Source organism: Protopterus annectens, chromosome 2.part2, assembly GCF_019279795.1.
Source record: "Protopterus annectens isolate FY-2018-M chromosome 2.part2, PAN1.0, whole genome shotgun sequence".
NCBI lineage: Eukaryota > Metazoa > Chordata > Ceratodontiformes > Protopteridae > Protopterus > Protopterus annectens.
Genome location: NC_056730.1, coordinates 455295993 through 455313494, shown reverse-complemented (window position 1 = coordinate 455313494; position 17502 = coordinate 455295993). Strand labels below are relative to the sequence as shown.

General features: G+C 41.4%; 1 protein-coding gene across 1 annotated transcript in view; it reads left to right on the top strand.

The window, feature by feature from the left end:
- The window catches only part of GFM2 (GTP dependent ribosome recycling factor mitochondrial 2), a 1110238-nt gene that overhangs the window by 195780 nt on the left and 896956 nt on the right, over positions 1 to 17502 (top strand). The window contains 1 exon segment of the mRNA XM_044063950.1: positions 15623 to 15711. Within this exon segment, the coding sequence (XP_043919885.1) occupies positions 15623 to 15711 (89 nt within the window).

The following is a 17502-nucleotide window of genomic DNA, read 5'->3' as shown; positions in this document are numbered from 1 at the left end:
ATGCTCCTTTTTGGGGTCTATATTGCAACATCGAATGCTTAAAACAGCGAATGATGTTACATCGACACATTTCCAGCGAAAGCTGAAAATGTCGAATCCCAAGAACAGCGATTTCTTTCCTAGGGAAAGAAATCGCTGTTGCAACACCGGCAAAAAAAAAAAAAACACATTACACACTTCCAAACACATACCCGATCCTGATTATACCCCCCCCAAAAACCATTAAGCAACTAAATACACATATGCACATAACCCAAACATACATTTAACGAAAAAAAAACAAACATTTTAAACCATATGCACTTACCTTAACCCGCACCCTAACCCTAAGGTCAGTAACTGTTGCACAATCACATTCGGGAGCTATACTGGACAAGGGACCACACTACAATTCAGAACATGGCAAAACAACGAAGCAGTCAAGCGACTTCTTTCCCAGGGAAAAATTTCGCTGAACAGCCACTTCGCTGTTTTGCCTGTTCGCTCTACATGTGTCGACATAATGCGTTTTCGTTAAACTCATAGGAACCCCCTTTTTGGTTGACATTTTTATAATCTGGGAGAGGGGTTGTTGCTCCCTAGATTGGCTTGCAGAATTTTTGAATTTTAGTACATATTTTTGTGTTTTGCATTAAATGTGACTATTGATATTATTAATATTTTGAACATACTGATTGTTAAAAATATGTTAGTGAGATGTTTGAATCTTTGATTTATAGAAAACCTCCTTTTTGCAACACGTATTTACATTTTTCCAGCTGCTATCCTTTGTTCCAAAAAAAGAAGTTTAATAAAGGGACAAATAGTTGGAATATCAAAGCTGACATCTGATTTTAATATATTTGTGAGTAAGATTAAGTAGTTAAAATAATGTTAACAGAGAGAGGATATCCAAAGTGGTTATTAGATGAAATGGAATTAGAAGTATTGCCTAATGGAGAAAAAAAGTTTCTACCTATTCTTAAAATGGATAACAACACACAATATTTAAGGAAAGCTGTGAATGAAAGGGACATATTTAACAACATGCCTGCAACAATACTTTTTTACCTATGGAAATGATGAGTCTAAGATCAAACAAATTATGTGTAAGAATTGGAACATTGTTTTTAATGATGAGCTGTGTAGCATTAAAATTTTGGTTGAGCAATCCAAATGGCACGATAAACCATATTTTACATCCTAATAAGATTTACAAGTGTGGGCGATGTAAAGCCTGTATGTTTATTTATGACTCTTCTTTTTTTTAAATGTGGCCAAATGTACAGACATTATTTATTGTAAGGGGTCATTTAATTGCCAGACAGCAGGTATAGTTTATATCATGAGTTGTTTTCTTGTGAATGTTTTTACATAAGGAATACTGAAAGAAGTTTAAATAAGAGAATTCTTCAACACACAATTGATACTAAAAGTAATGCAAAAGTGTTCTAGTAAAACATTCTACACTCTGTAAACCTTTAAACAAAGTTTTGTTTTTTACTGTAGAAAAAGTATCTAAGCAGCCAAGAAGAGGGAGCTGGGAATCCAGTCTCAAGTATAGAGAACTGGTGTGGCAGATTAAGTTAAACGCCACAAATTTCTCAGGATTGAATGACATTATTTCACTCACTAGTCTATTAAAGTTAAAAAACAGCTAAATTGTTCTGTATAAATTTAATGTGGAATGTACTTGTATACAAAATATTTAATGTTTATTTCTCATGATTTATGTGTTTGTATAGCCAATGAGATTTTTTCTTTTTTTAAGGTCATGTGATTTTTAAGCAGCATATAAAACTGAGTGTCTGATGTACTTAAGTAGTTCCAAGGAAGTCTGGGTTTGGGCAAAAAAGCTAAACTAAATACATTGTGTTCACATGGACATTGTACGCAGGTTGTTCGTTTTTTGGTTAATATGCAGATCTACAGGGCTAATTACTGATAGCATCCTTTTTTGAGTAAGGACAAGAAATTTGTAATAGGCTCTTTATATGAACAATTTTTGTTGTTAGCCTTCAGGAACTTCAAGGAGCTCTGCTAAATATTGCTGCAGATTGGAATGATGTTTAACATTTACAGAACAATTTGATTCACCATGTCAAATTAATAGAACAGTTCAGGGTTAGAGAGGATATGATAGATCATGGTGCTTGAAAAAAAAAAGATGTTCAAGGTTGCTGTCATCTTTCACTCTTTGCTCATGAGGCATCCTGGATTAATCTGGTTCTTACTTCCAAAGATTATAAAGGAATATGTATTGGTATGAATTTTTCATGGTCAAATTATGGGCTGTTAAACATGGAAATAAGTAGTACAAAGTCATGTAGACAGTTGAAGTTGTTTTATTGTCAATGTTGAACTAATTAGGAGACACTTGTGTATTTGAAAGATGTTATTGTGTAATTTTGGGATGTAACTAGATACCTACCAGTGTCTTGAACACAAAGTGGGGCGGTAATGTGTGAAGAGTTAGACACATTTATGATATAGAATCAAAACATTTGAATATACGATTAAGATGAGTGGGGCAGAGATTAATTAGATGGCATACAAAATGCATTAACTGTTTACTGTGCAAAAATTTGCCATTGTGGGAAGATTTAATTCAAGAAAAATTATATTTAGAAAGACATCTAGAAAGTTGGAGGAGTTCTGAATTTAAAAACAGAGACTGTTATTTTTGATAAAATAGTACCTAATGATTAACGAATGTTAAATATTTTGAAAAAATATGTAATTTTGCTGTAGATGTTTCTAATATAGATGCATTAAAATAATTAAGGTCACCCCAAAGAAAGTTGCTGATATAAAGGACATAACTGTTACTTTTTTGTATCACTTTGCCACCACTGCCTAGCAATAATCTGCCTCTTCCAAGCCACTCAGGTGATTCATTCTTCATTACTGGGAAGAGGGTCAAATTGGAGGGGCCATCACTCTGACAGCAATCAGAAGATGGTTAGTGACTTTTTCCTCCATATGATCTTAACAACCCCTGTGCACTCAGTGCAAGAACCTGGGAAGGGATGTACATTGGGCTGACTGAGAAGGACAGTGCCCTTGCTGATGGAAGAGTCAGTTCCTTCAAACATCCATACCTTTCCCTCAAATAATGAGAGGTGGTGTCCCTGGTCTACACCAAGTAAAACATATGTACCCAGATGTGCGTAACCTTCCTCCGGGAGAAGTCAACAGACCATGCCTCTTCTGTGCTGTGGCTGCTAATAGAACCCCAGTTTCCTGGATCACAGACTGGGCTCCATCCCTTTTTGCATAAAAGAGCCTATAAGTAATATAAAGAAGGGCACTACAGTAGTACTGGATCAAGTCCCAGTAGAATTCAATGAATGTTTGTCAGATATCCTGCCTTCAGTTTTATAGAAACTTTTAGAGTTGGTCCATGTTCCTAGGTGGAGGCTTCTTAGTTCAGTGTATAAAGCCATAATGTTGCTTTTAAAAAAAATTAATGATGGAAGTATTCAATATCATTATAGACCAGTATCTTTATTAAGTAATAACTATACATTTTTGTCAAATAACTCTTAAAATTGTGTCAAACTTTAATAAATATATTATCCCATTTTTTATCTGTTTTGTCCCAGTAGACAGACTTCTAACAGTAATAAAACTTGTCTGCTGATAACTCCTCTTTTTGCAAAATAATTTCTCTAAGTTTAAAAGCATATTTTTTATTACATCCATAAATCTTTTGAGTTGCTTAAAGAAAATATGTAATATAAATCTCCTGAAATTTTATGATTTTTAGAGCAAACATATAAATATCATTAGGAATATGTATTGTGATAAAACATACAAGAAAAGTAAGGTAAATAATGGCCTGTCAGAAGAAATTTAAATTAACTAATGGAGTGTGGCAGGGGTGCCCGTCGGCTCCAATATTTTTTTTTTTCTGGTAGTGGACCCACTCCTGGAACTAGTATAACAAGCCTAATTAAAGACTCTCTAAGGTTTTCCGAAATTGTATATGCAGGCAATCATTTGATTATTTCCACGGATTATGAAAAATAATCAGATTATTTCAAATATTTTGAACAAGGTTTCACGTGTTATGGACTGTAGTATTAATTTCTCAAAATTGTATAGATTGATTGGTCATAAAGTCAGTGACTTTGGCTCCACATGCATTTCTCTGGTTCAGGAATTAGAATATTTAAGATTAAAGTACATGTACCTTGTCCAGTTAATAGTTGATGTAAACTGTTGACTGTTCTTTAGAAAGATTAAAGAAAGCGCCATGATTTTGATAAGTTACTTCTCATTTTGGAAATGAAAACATTCTGAAAATTTTCATTTTCCAGTTTTGACTTTTTTTTGTAATGAACCTTAGCTGCTTAATCTCCTAACCTCTCTATCTTAAACTCAAACCCTTTGCTTCCCCATCTGCTGTAGCCATTCCATACTATATATATAATATCCTTTAATCCTGTTAGCTCTACTGTTGCCGCTCTTAGAATTCTAAAATTTCTACTCTCTTCACTCCTAAAATTACCCTCCATAGTTGTATATGCTGTGCCCATTCTTTTGGCTGGATCACATATACCTGACCTGTTAACACTTGTTTTGTACCACATTGCGTATTCCTGAACCTGCTTCTTTTAAATTTCCTTGTAAATACAGACAGACACACACACACACCACACAGATATATATTTGCATCTTTGTTATATTTCGTCACTATACTGTATAATTTAGTTATGCCTTATTGTGTTACTATGTATGTCACCTAGGCTGTGCCTGCAAAAAGTCAAATTTGGTCAGTGCCCTTCTGCATTAAGCAAAAATAAATAAAAAAATGATATCCCCAAAAAATGTTAGTCTGGTTAATGCAGTATGACAAATGTGTTCAAAGTTTATTTGGAGTGTGAACTTTCCAAATGCACCATGCAAAGTGTTAGTAGAGTATACAAAGAGTGGAGGAATTAGTATTACAAATCTGAAAGGTTATGTGGCATTATGGTTCTTGCACAGTTGGTATATTGTTTGCAATATGAAATGAACAAGATATGGTAATGTGGGACATAAAGAAGGGAGATTTTAGATCTGAAGTTGTTAATCTTCTTCCATTCCTCACTGATGGGTACAGTTCCGAATCCTCGGAACCGAGTCTGCCAAATGCCAAGCTAGCGTACACCAAACTCTCGAGCCACGCTACTACCCACAGTGCCCTTCATCCCATACCTCAGATCTCGTTTGCCGCACAGCCATATAGCAGTGTTTTCACCAAGCTCTCCAGCTAAGTAGTTTTGAATGATTAAAACTGGTATTTCTTTCACTGACTACTACTGAACCGATGGTTTCTTTGGTTCTGACCAGTCTGGTTCAGGACACTTTGGCACTGACCTTGCCTTTACAGGCTCTGGCTCTGACGACCTCAGATCCGATTTTGTCTATTACCCCAATTGTGACTTCGGCTCCGAGCTCCCTCTCGGTGCCGACTTTACCATTTACGCAGTTCAAATCAGAATCCTCGGCTCCTTTGTATTCATTACCACAGACCAGATATTCGTCTTCTGTGGACCCATTTGCTGGGCAACCCTACAGTCCTTTTCTGGATCGGCCTGAATCTCCTTCTGGGATATTGATTAGGTCTGCCAGGAGCGTGCCCGAAATAGACATTGTTCATCTTGTGGATCAGGTATTGACTGCAAGGGGAATCTCCAGACTCTGTTCTGCTCGGGATGTTTGGATTTTTCCTCCTTCGACTCCTTCGTATTCTCCTGATGGGGTTCTTTCGGTCCCAAGGCCCCCTTGTCCATTGCTTTCAATGGGACCCCTTCCTTTGGTGCCGACTGCTTTGATGCCTGAAGCATCTAAGTCCTGGTGGGCTTCAGTTCTGACGACAGCTCACCTTACTCAACCCCTTGCTTCGGTGGTGAAATATTCTGTTCCGGCCCCGACAGCCTTCTCAGTTCCCGTCTTGGATCCGAGAGTTATTTCCGCACTGACCCCTTCTCAAACATCAGTCTTGGAGGTGGTCCATTCGGAACAGGGTGTGACCCTGGTTCCGATTCAGTCCTCTTCGGTTCCGGGCTCCCATCCCTCTTTGGGTGGGCCCGCCTTCTGGATTTTGGAGTGGGCGCTGGCGGCTAGCAATCCTCCTCCGTCAGCTCCGCCTGTGGTTCCCCCTCTTACTCAGCCATCGCCAGCCCTTGGCAGGGGGCCACTAATCCAAAGCACCCCTCTTTCCGAGGCATCTTCGGGCATTCCCACCAAAGAGCCCCCTCGGAAAAGGATGTGCAAAAGAAAACACATGGACTCGCCTGAAGAGTCCCTTACTGAGGATACGGATTACGATGATGGGGAAGGTTCCCCTAGATCACCCCCTGCCGATGTTTCCTTTGGTGACATCTTGGAGATTTTGAGTCAGTGGGGTGACTGGAAATCTTCCACCCCTTCCCCGGAGGAATCCGTATTCTTACAAGCTTTCCGTTCCCGGACCACTACCTCCTGGGTGACCCCTCCTGCAGATGAGTTGGTCAAATTCATCATGCAGTGAGTGTGGAAGAGTCCAGATTCAGTAGTGGTTATCCCCAGGAGATCAAAGTACTTTCTCCTCCAGAGGATCAACCCCATTGGTCGAAAGGCTTGCCAGTAGATGCTGTGGTGGAAGGACTTGGCAGAAGGGAGTCCGGCTGTTCACCTGCCCAACGGGGAGTCCCGGGCGGTGGACAGGCTAGGGAAGCGAGTCTTTGCACAGCGACCTTTGCAGCGAATTTCAGAAAACTCTGGTAGCCTCGCGGGTCAAGTGTCAGATGGAGCACATGAGAAAGTGGCCTCCCAACTTGCCACCCTTGAAGCGATTTCAAATTCCTCCATGAGGTTGCTTTCCCATGCATCCGAAGGAGCAACTAGTGCAGCAGGTGCTGGCATGGTTGTCCGACGTCATGCCTGGATGCGCATTTCTCACCTACCGGATTCCTTCAAGTCTTCCTTTTTGAATGCCCCTATTGAGCCCTCTGCGCTCTTTTGTTGTAAGGTCAAGGATACTTTGGCCAGGTGCGAGCAGGACGGAAAGACCTTGTCTGCCGTGGGCCTGTGCTTCTCCAAACCTCAGCGTTCCTTCTCCTGGAATCAGAGGAATGGAAAGTTGTGGCACAAGAAGTTGCAAGGTTTCTTTCATGACACACATGGAGAGGACTCCTCCAGAGACAGAGGAGGGTCCAACGGTGGATGACGTCCCTTTAGGGGCAGAGGGGGTTACCAGAATCAGGGCTGCAGAGATTCTTTCTCCAGTAGGCCCCATCAGCACTCCTGAAACACTGCCCGATTGCTTTCCTCTGGAAGCAGTCAGGGCACATTTCTTTCTGCACCAAACAGCCTGGTCCTCCATTACCAACGATCTATGGGTGCAGAGAATTATCACCAGGGGCTATCACATTCCCCTCAAATCCTTTCCAAGACCTCAGTTCTCCCTTCCCGACGTTCCACCCAGTCAAAGAGAGGAGGCATCTTCTGAAATCAAGAAGCATCTTCTAAAGCGAGTCATCCAAAAGGTCCCCCCCAGATCAATGCGGATTAGGGTTTTACTCCAGACTCTTTTTGGTGCCAAAAAAGACGGGGGACTGGAGGCCCATTCTGGATTTCAGTCATTTAAACGAGTCAGTTATACAGACCAAGTTCCACATGGTCACCATTCAATCCATCCTTCCATACCTTCGGGAGGGTGTGTGGATGTGCTCTCTAGATATCCGGGATGTGTATTACCACATCAAAATGGGTAAACACTCCAGGAGGCATTTGCACTTCCGGCTGGGAGCCAATCATTTTCAATTCAGAGCTCTGCCTTTCGGTCTCTCAACGGCCCCCAGAGTGTTCATGAAATGCCTAGCAGTGGTGACAGCTCACTTGAGACAGCACGGATTCCAGGTGTTTCCTTATCTGGACAATTGGCTCCTCTTCGCCCCCACCGAGTGTCTATTGACCAGGGCCCTGCGCCACACTCTGTCTCTGGCGGAGTCTCTGGGTATTACTATCAATTGGGAAAAATCAAACCTTCAGCCCTCACAACAGTTGGAATTCATAGGGGCTATGATTAACACTCAGCTTGGTTTAATATCCCTTCCTCATCACAGGCTCTTAAGACTGAGAACACAAGTGCAAGTGATACTCGACTGCAGGAAAGTGTCTGCAAGGGAAGTTTTGCAGGCTGTGGGTTCCATGGCGGCAGCCATTCCCATTGTTCCATTGACCAGGCTTCATATGCGCCTGTTACAATGTCTTCTTCAAACTTAATGTATACACAATCATCATCCCTTGAACGCACTAATCCTCATCACCGATCTTTGCAAGCAGGATCTCCTCTGGTGGATGGGAATGGACGAAAGTCTTTGGTGTCGCCCCTTTCAACCTCTTCAGCCCAGCGCCACGGTGACCACAGCCGCTTCCCTGATAGGGTGGGGGGGCCATTTTCAGGGAAGATCTATTCAAGGCACGTGGTCTTCTCTAAAAGTCAACTTACACATCAATGTTCTAGTGCTCAGAGCTGTGTTAGTGGTGTTACAAGCTCTCCACCTTCTTATTCCTCTCGGACCGATTGCTATCCAGTCTGACAACATGTCTGTGGTCTGGTACCTCAACAAGCCAGGAGGGACCAGATCTTACCCCCTTTGCCGCGAAGCCATGAGAATTTGGCAGTGGGCGATAGCTACCAACCGTTTCCTGATTGCTTCACACATCCCGGTGAGTTCCAACGTGATTGCAGACAGGCTGAGCAGATGCATCCTGCTTCCTCACGAATGGTCTCTCAACCCGGAAGTGGCAGAGGAAATTTTCAGCTGCTGGGGCCGGTCTTGCTGCGATCAGTTTTCCTCCCCTTCCAATGCGAAGTGCAGCAGCTACTTTGCCCTCTTTCCTCCGCAGGAGGAGTCCCTGAAAGATGCTCTGACTCTCGATAGGCCCACGGGTCTCCTGTACTCTTATCCTTCCATCCCCTTGATCCCCTTGGTCTTAAGGAAAGCTTTTCGGTTGAGAAGCAGAATGATTCTCATTGCCCCGTTCTGGCCTCGTCAGGTTTAGTTCCCCTTCCTTCAGCCACACCTGCTCCGACCCCCTTGGATTCTAGACTTCCATCAGGATCTCATCTCTCACCCCCAAGGGTTGTCATCTCCAAATCTGGCCACTCTCAAACTGACAGCTTGGTTGCTCCACTTCTGTTAGTAGCCAGGCTTGAGTCACTTTCTTCTCCAGTACGGAATATTATTTTGGCTTCCCACAAACCTTCTACCAGAAAACTTTATAAAGTCAAGTGGAAACGTTTTTCCTTGTGGGCACAAAAGCTGTCTCTGGATCCTGTTTCTGTTCCAGTAGCTACGGTTCTTCAATACCTGATCAAGCTTTTCCTTAACGGGGCTTCTGCATCCACGATTTGGGTGCATCTAGCTGCCATCTCCAATTTCCATGATGGTTCAGACGGAATTCCTGTTATTTCTTCCCGTCTGTGTAAGACTTTCTTGAAGGAGATTTTTCACTCTAGACCTCCCATTAGGCAACCCGTGAAATCATGGAATCTGTCTAGGGTGCTTCAAGCTTTGACTCTACCTCCCTTCGAGCCGGCTGCAACCTGTGATGTGAAGTTTCTGTCCTGGAAGACCTTGTTTCTGGTGGCGGTTACTTCAGCCAGACGTGTAAGTATTTTTTTTTTTTTTTGCTGTTTTACCTGAGAGACCTTCTTTTTCTTACTTTGAACAAGTTTAAACTGCTTTTATTACCTGTTTTTTGCATTGTACATTATCTGCACTTGTTACAGTTGGTCGAAAGTTTGTTTGTTAAATTTAACTGTTGAGGCTGCCCACTAAAGTGCGCTAGCCTGTGTAATTGATTTATTACTGTTTCCTGCATTTCTGTGTACTTTTTAACTCAAAAAACAAAAAAAAATCCTTGTTTTCCCGCCTTTTCTGGACTAGTTTAGACCAGTATACAGGCTTTGCTGTATTCTGGACTGTGGTGTAGTTCCTGTGTTGTCCATTGCCTTACTTGGATAGAAGGAAGTTTCTTTGCGAACCAGTGGGAGTAGGGAGCCTTGAGCAGCCTATCTGTCCCTGAAGGAGTGACCTCAGCACAAGAGCTTGTAGTAATTGGTCGTTTTAGACGATTTCCAGCTCTTTTGAAGTTCCCTGTTTAAAATCCGCCTCTGAGCGTTTCCTCTGGCTATACTACTCAGAAACAGCTCCTCGTGGTCCTGCAGAGTGGTGCTAGCAGCAGAGAACTGAGAAAAGTGACTACTTTCCTCATAAGTATTTTTTTTTGCTGTTTTACCTGAGAGACCTTCTTTTTCTTACTTTGAACAAGTTTAAGCTGCTTTATTACCTGTTTTTTGCATTGTACATTATCTGCACTTAAGTTACAGTTGGTCGAAAGTTTGTTTGTTGAATTTAACTGTTGAGGCTGCCCACTAAAGTGCACTAGCCTGTGTAATTGATTTATTACTGTTTCCTGCATTTCTGTGTACTTTTTAACTCAAAAAACAAAAAAAAAACCCCAAAATATCCTTGTTTTCCCGCCTTTTCTCGACTAGTTTAGACCAGTATACAGGCTTTGCTGTATTCTGGACTGTGGTGTAGTTCCTGTGTTGTCCATTGCCTTACTTGGATAGAAGGAAGTTTCTTTGCTCACCAGTGGGAGTGGGGAGCCTTGAGCAAGCCTATCTGTCCCTGAAGGAGTGACCTCAGCACAAGAGCTTGTAGTAATTGGTCGTTTTGGACCATTTCCAGCTCTTTTGAAGTTCCCTGTTTAAAATCCGCGTTTGCACGATTGTGCGCATAGCGCAGCGCCAGTTAAACAGGCTTAAAGTATTCCTGGCTCCGCCAAGTCTGTACTTCAGTTTTTCCCTTAAGAAAGCTCTACTTTCAACAAAATCAGTCTATTCGCTATATTATAAGCCTAGCACTTGCTCCTAAAACCTCTCTTTCAAGTGAAGCACCCTTAAACTAACGTAAGCACTACATCCACCTACAACCCGTGTTAATACCCACTTCCCTTCAAAGTCCTCTCTGACCCAGTTTCACATCACTCCCTTATACTATTCTGGCATGTCGAGTGGTATATTACTCACATCCTCTCCAGTTCAGCTGGTTAATCTGGGAATCCTGAGACAATGTTACAATTGTCTCATGTACACAGACAACCCTCTCCTCCTCCCAGCAAACACAAACACATGTGAGAGATGCAACTATATAGCCAAACTGGAGGCTGAACTCTCTCAACACAGGACTAGCAAGACCAGACATGAGGAGAAGGTAACCACACACACAACAAACCCAGTCTCACATAAACCAACCACAACTGCAAACCAAACACATAAAAACACAGACATACTCGGAGGCTCTAATAAAAAACTTACCAAAACAACGGAGGCTCTCAAAACAGACACCCAAGAAAACACCACCTCAAAACACAGCACATGCAACACATAGTACACTAAGTCAGTGTGCCAAACAATCACAGCCCTTAAGGCGAAACACCATGCCTGATGCACTAGTAATAGGTGACTCTATAGTCAGACACACTGACGTTCCACTTACCAGGCTGAACAAAGAGAGGGTAACAGTGAGCTGCCTGTCGGGTGCTAGGATCCGCCACATAACACAAGCACTCAGGTCACTCCAAAGCAAGTACAAATATGACTCCGTCATTGTCCATGCCGGCGTGAATGACCTGAGACGTACCTCCTTGGGCTACATGAAAAGAGACATAGAGGAGCTCTCTGATTATGTAGCCCAGGTCAGTATGACCCTGACCCTGAGCAGCATCTTGCCCTCACCAAGAATGATGCCACAATACAAAGACAAGATGATCAGCTTTAATAATTGGCTCAATTACTGGTGTCATTCTAGGGGGATCCAATGTCTGTCTGCTTGGGATGACATGCTGGACAAGCCACGCTGCTTCGCAAGGGACGGCTTGCACCTGTCACCACTGGGCTTCCGGATATTGGCTAAGGCTCTTGCCACCCCCATAGTGCCTTTTAGGCAAGGCTCAAAAGACAAACCCACCACCTTAGAAAACAAAAAAGGAAAAAAACTAAGGGTAATGCTGCTCAATGCCAGAAGTCTAAATCTCAAGATGCAGGCTCTCGAAGCACTCCTCAGTATGGAGAGCATCGATGTCTGTGCAGTAACTGAAACCTGGTTCAAGGCTCCTGAGAGCACCCCAGCCCTACCAGGTTATACCTCGTGTCATGCATTTCGGCCCCAAAACTTGGGCCGAACCACAAAAGGAGGGGGAGTGTCCATATTCATTAAAGACACCCACACCTCCAGGTTAGTGGCAACGCACGAAGCATCGGAGACCATCCATGTGCAACTAACCGTAGGCAAAACTGCTATACAACTTGTAGCATGCTACAGGCCACCCTCTCAATCTCAGGAACTCCATTCAGCCTTCCTGAAGACACTGGAGGATATGAATGTCTCACCAGATACCATCATATTGGGAGACCTCAACTACCCAAACATAGACTGGGTGCATTATTCAAGCCCTAACACCCTAGCCCAAAGGTTCCTGGAATTAATCAACTCAAATGCGATTGAACAACTAGTCACCTCCCCCACAAGGGGAAATAATATACTTGACCTGATCATCACAAACATGGGGACAAAATGCTCAACACCGGAAGTATACCCCTCACTAGTGAGATCAGACCACAAACTAATAACCCTAGATATTCATATCCCACCTCCATCCCCAGCACAAAAGACCACAGTGAGAAACTTCTCAAAAGCCGACTTTACACTCCTTAGGACTGAAATGGTATCCTTCAAGCCCCCTGGGCCAGTGGAAATCACATCCCACACTGCTGAATCCTTCACAAATGCTTTCTGCGGACATCTCCAAGCATGCATGGATCATGCAATCCCAAATAAAACCAAGACCCTTTCCACCAAAGGCAGGCATCCTATCTGGTGGACCCTAGCCATAAACAAACTTTATAATAAGAGAAGGAAGCTACTGCAAGACAGAGCAAAATCCCATAAAGGAAAGGCATCTCTGATCAGCACTAGCAAAAAACTACATTCGCTCATAAAATCATCAAAGGCCAACTTTGAGAGAAAAATCGCTAAGGACACTAAAGATAACCACAAGGCCTTCTTCAGTTATGTTATAAACCTGGGCGGAAACCCTCAGATATGCTCTGAGTTAGTTCATAACGGCAAGAAATACACTGAACCCACAGATATTGCCAACATACTGGCAGACAGGTTCAGTGCAAATTCCTCCCTTCCCTCACCCCCAAAAGATGAAATATTTATCCCAGCTGAATGCAACCTCCCTGACATCTCAGATGTCCAGGTGAGAGCTGCTCTCAGCAAAGCTAAAAATACAGCATCTATGGGACCAGACGGTGTCCCGGGTTGCGTGCTACGTGAACTCCTAGAGGAGGTAAACCCGCACATAAGAATGCTGTTTAATCTTAGCCTTACTACAGGATATGTCCCTGAACACTGGCGCACAGCAACAGTGGTCCCACTCCACAAAGGAGGCACCTCTACAGACCCTGGAAACTACCGCCCCATAAGCTTGACCAGCCTGGTCTGCAAAGCTATGGAAAGGACCATTATGGAACTCATAAACAAAGACATCGGGGACCTACAGACAATTGACCCTACCCAGTTCGGCTTTGTAAAAGGCAGATCCTGCCTTTTGAACCTGGTGGACTTTTTTAAACGGTCACTAGAGCCATCAATGAGGGCAAAGCAGTTCATACAGCCTACCTGGACCCTGCAAAAGCCTTTGATGCAATACCCCACTCAGATAGTGCTTACTATTTACAGAATTGGGGAGTAGCGATAGGTACCCCATGTGCTAATTGTTACTCAAACCTTGTATTAGCCCAGTGGGAGAAGACCAAAGTCCTAGATGAATTAAATCCTTGGTTGCTTAAACTAAAATTCTATGGACGTTTTGTGGAGGATGTGTTTATTTTGTGGGATGGCATTGTCCAAGATTTATTTGATTTTCAAGAATATTTGAATGGGACCACTGATTTCCTTAGGTTCACTCTTAATTATTCATGTAAAGAAATTGATTTCTTGGATGTACGAATCACCTATGATGTGGACTTTGGTATAAACACCTGCATTTATCGCAGAGAGACATGGAAGAACCATTACCTACATAGAAATAGCATGCACCCTCATCACATTTTCAAAAATATCCTAGAAAATCAGATCATTAGAACTTCTAGGTTCTGTACAAGAGATTGTGATTTAACACAAGAAACTGAGCAGATACAGGGCTTCTTACAGGATAGAGGCTGTTTGGAATGAGAAATTGTTATGAGAGCAGATAAGCTGAAAAATATTAGGAAAACAAATGGATGTCCTTCGTTCAGGAAAAAAGATGTGATGAGGCAAACGAAAAGGAATTCGAGAGAGACAGTGGATCTCAATAAGACTCTAAATTATCTGCTGACCTATAGTTCTGACTGTCGACTAGTATGTGACACCATACGCAAGTACTGGCCAGTCTTGACAGAGAATGAAAAAATTAGAGATAGTAGGGGAGAAACCACGTTTTACTTACAAGAGCAAAAAGAACTTGAAAAGGATGCTATGCTTCAAAGATGGAGTTTCAAAAAGAATTGAATTCCAAACATCTAAGAAAGGCACATATAGATGTGGTAAATGCAAAGCTTGCCCTTATATAAACACCAGCCACTGCTTCTCACATCCTATTTCTGGCCAAGACTTCCATTTTAATGGATATACTACCTGCCTTTCCCGAGATTTAGTTTATCTAGCTAACTACAAGAAATGTGTAGCTTTCTATGTAGGTAAAACTAACCAGTTGTTTAAAGCTAGGATTATGCAACATCTGCGAGATATCACTAAAGCTGATACTAACAATGCATTAGCCACTCACGTTATACATTTTCCCACACACTCATTTACTTTTATGGTCTTGGATCACATCGTACCCAATTTTCGTGGAGGTGACCTTAAAAATCTTACAGAAATACGAGAAACTGAGTGGATAATAAATCTTAGAGCTGACAGGCATCCAGGTATAAACAATATAGTACCACTGAAGCCTCTGCTTAAAAACAGACGCTTCAAAATTTTCTGAAAGTTTTCTTCATGACTTTATTTTAATGTTAGGAAGGCCTGGTTTTTGCAGCAAGGGCTATAGCTTTAAGATGTTAAAAAGTGTGTTACACCTACTCAGTATGATGTCACTAAATGACAAACGTCTGATTGGATGGGACTATGTTTTTAAACTAGTGAATAGAGCTCATTTTTAGATCTGATGAAGGCTGAAGAGCCGAAAGCGCTCATCTTTTACTGGAGCTCTTGGATTTTATTCGTTTACCTGTTTGTTTGTTTCTATTAAAGGAGGAAGTGATTCTCATTGTGGTGGTTTTTCCAGGCTTTTATTCAGTTTTCACATTTTATCCAAGAACTGCTTTTAGCTGTTATAGGGTGCTTTGTTTGTTTTATCTTTAGAAATTTGTCAGTGACTCTCTAAGTGGACTTCCTCATAAATTTTAAACAGTTGACTGGGTGAGTAGCCTTAGGTAGATCAGAATATATATGGTTTTGAAACTGTGATTGTGTGGCTGCTAGAAAGCATATGTCATTCAAATGTTTATTTTTGACATCCCACCTTATGTACTTTTTTATAGGCCATGTGGATTTCACACTAGAAGTCGAACGTTCCTTGAGAGTGCTAGATGGTGCAGTCGCAGTGTTTGATGCTTCAGCAGGTGTAGAGGTACTGTATTCTGAATTTTCTTTAGTTATCTACTACTGTTATACTGTTTGTTTGTGTAGTTTAGGTAGTTATTCATGTAAATTTTGTTTTGAAGGTTAATTGTTAATGAGTTTTACTTGTTTCTGGCTGAACAAAGTAATTGGCTGTATTAGTCAGCTAATGTCTGAAATTCGGGTACAGGAATAACTATCATTTTGTCTGACCAGTTCTTTACAAAGTGACTTTATTTCAAGGTCAGCAAGCAGTGTACAGTGAGAAACAAATGTGTGAAATCACCTTGTGGAAATTTGGAAGTTAGGAGGGAAGAAAGTGATAAAGATCTGGAAGGTTTTGTTCAACAGTACTTTAAAATTAGGTAGGTGCTAGCAAGATATCTCAGTGGCTCTGGATTAATCAAGGAGGATAAAGACCCTTTAGATTTGGCTTTGTATAGACCCATTTTTGATTTTAAACCATGATCATAAATTGTTTATGCTTTTTGTGCCTAAAAGAATGGAAAGGATGTTACTATAATTACTCTATATAGATCATTGTGATTTTGTGGAGATGAGGTAAGCATTTAACATCATTAACAGAGCAATTATGAAGGGAAAACTGCTGTTATTTATGAGTTTTGAAGTAGAGAAAGCATTTGTTAGAGGCAGCTGTGATTTTCTGAGAAGGGAAATTGTAACATTTGTTTATGACAGAATAATAGGATGACTAAGGGGATATATGAAGGGTCAAAGGCAAGAATTAAGGTGAGAAGTTTCCTGGGAGGGTTCATCATTGTTCTCTTTCCCTTTTGTTATTTTTTCTATATGTATAGCTATTAGCAATGGAAATGAGGAATTCACAAATTCAAGACTATAACTGGTAAGGTAATCAGTAAAAGTTAGCTTTATTTCAGATTATATTATTTTGCACTTGATAAATCCAGAAAAGGACATTTTGGTTTTGTGAAATGTTTTGTTCATAGGTGGGTACAAGGCTATCGGCCCTAGGGCCTATAGAGGCCTAGCCAAAAAGGTACCCTGGCTTTCGCCACCCAAGCAAATTATTTTCCTGTGCCCCTGTCGAGCAGAGCCACAGAGGTGATCCCCGGGGTGAATTTCCTTTTTCCCATCCAGTCATCAAGATTTTTGACAGCTTAATGTCTTTTCAGAATACAAAATAAATGAAGATAAAACAAAAGTTGTGATAAATTGTGCAAACACTTGCATATTGCTTTAGCAGTACCCATATTTATAAGTATGTGATGAGAGGAAGTGTTTAAATATATGGATTAAAAAGTATTCTGTTGTTACAGCTAAGCATATGCAAGAAGACACTAAATAGAAAATGTCAAAAATTAAGAAACTGGAAGTTCTTGGTTATGGATATGGTTAGTAAGACTTAAGAAGTAAGATTTGCTCTTATGTACAGATCAGGCATATTCTGTCAACCAGAGTAGAGGTTGCAGATTCCAATTAATAGAGTTGAGTGACTTTATTTTGGAGGGGATAAGGACAAGAACTAAGTGGGATAAGTTTATTCTCCCCATAGAACAAGGTGGTTTAGGGTTACCTAATTTCAGCGGTTTCCATAAAACTAAGCAGTTATGGCCCATATGCAAAACTCAAGCAGAGCACTGTAAATCAAAGTGGAAAGGATGATGAAACTGTTGGGGGGAGTAGAGAGTTAAATAGGGACTAAGAATTTGGATGAACCAAGAACCAAAATAATTTTGTGGTAACTTAGGCAAACGCTGTACTATAAACTCTTGGATTTTGGATGCCAATCCTTAAGGAGAATGGTGATTTTAACAGTAGG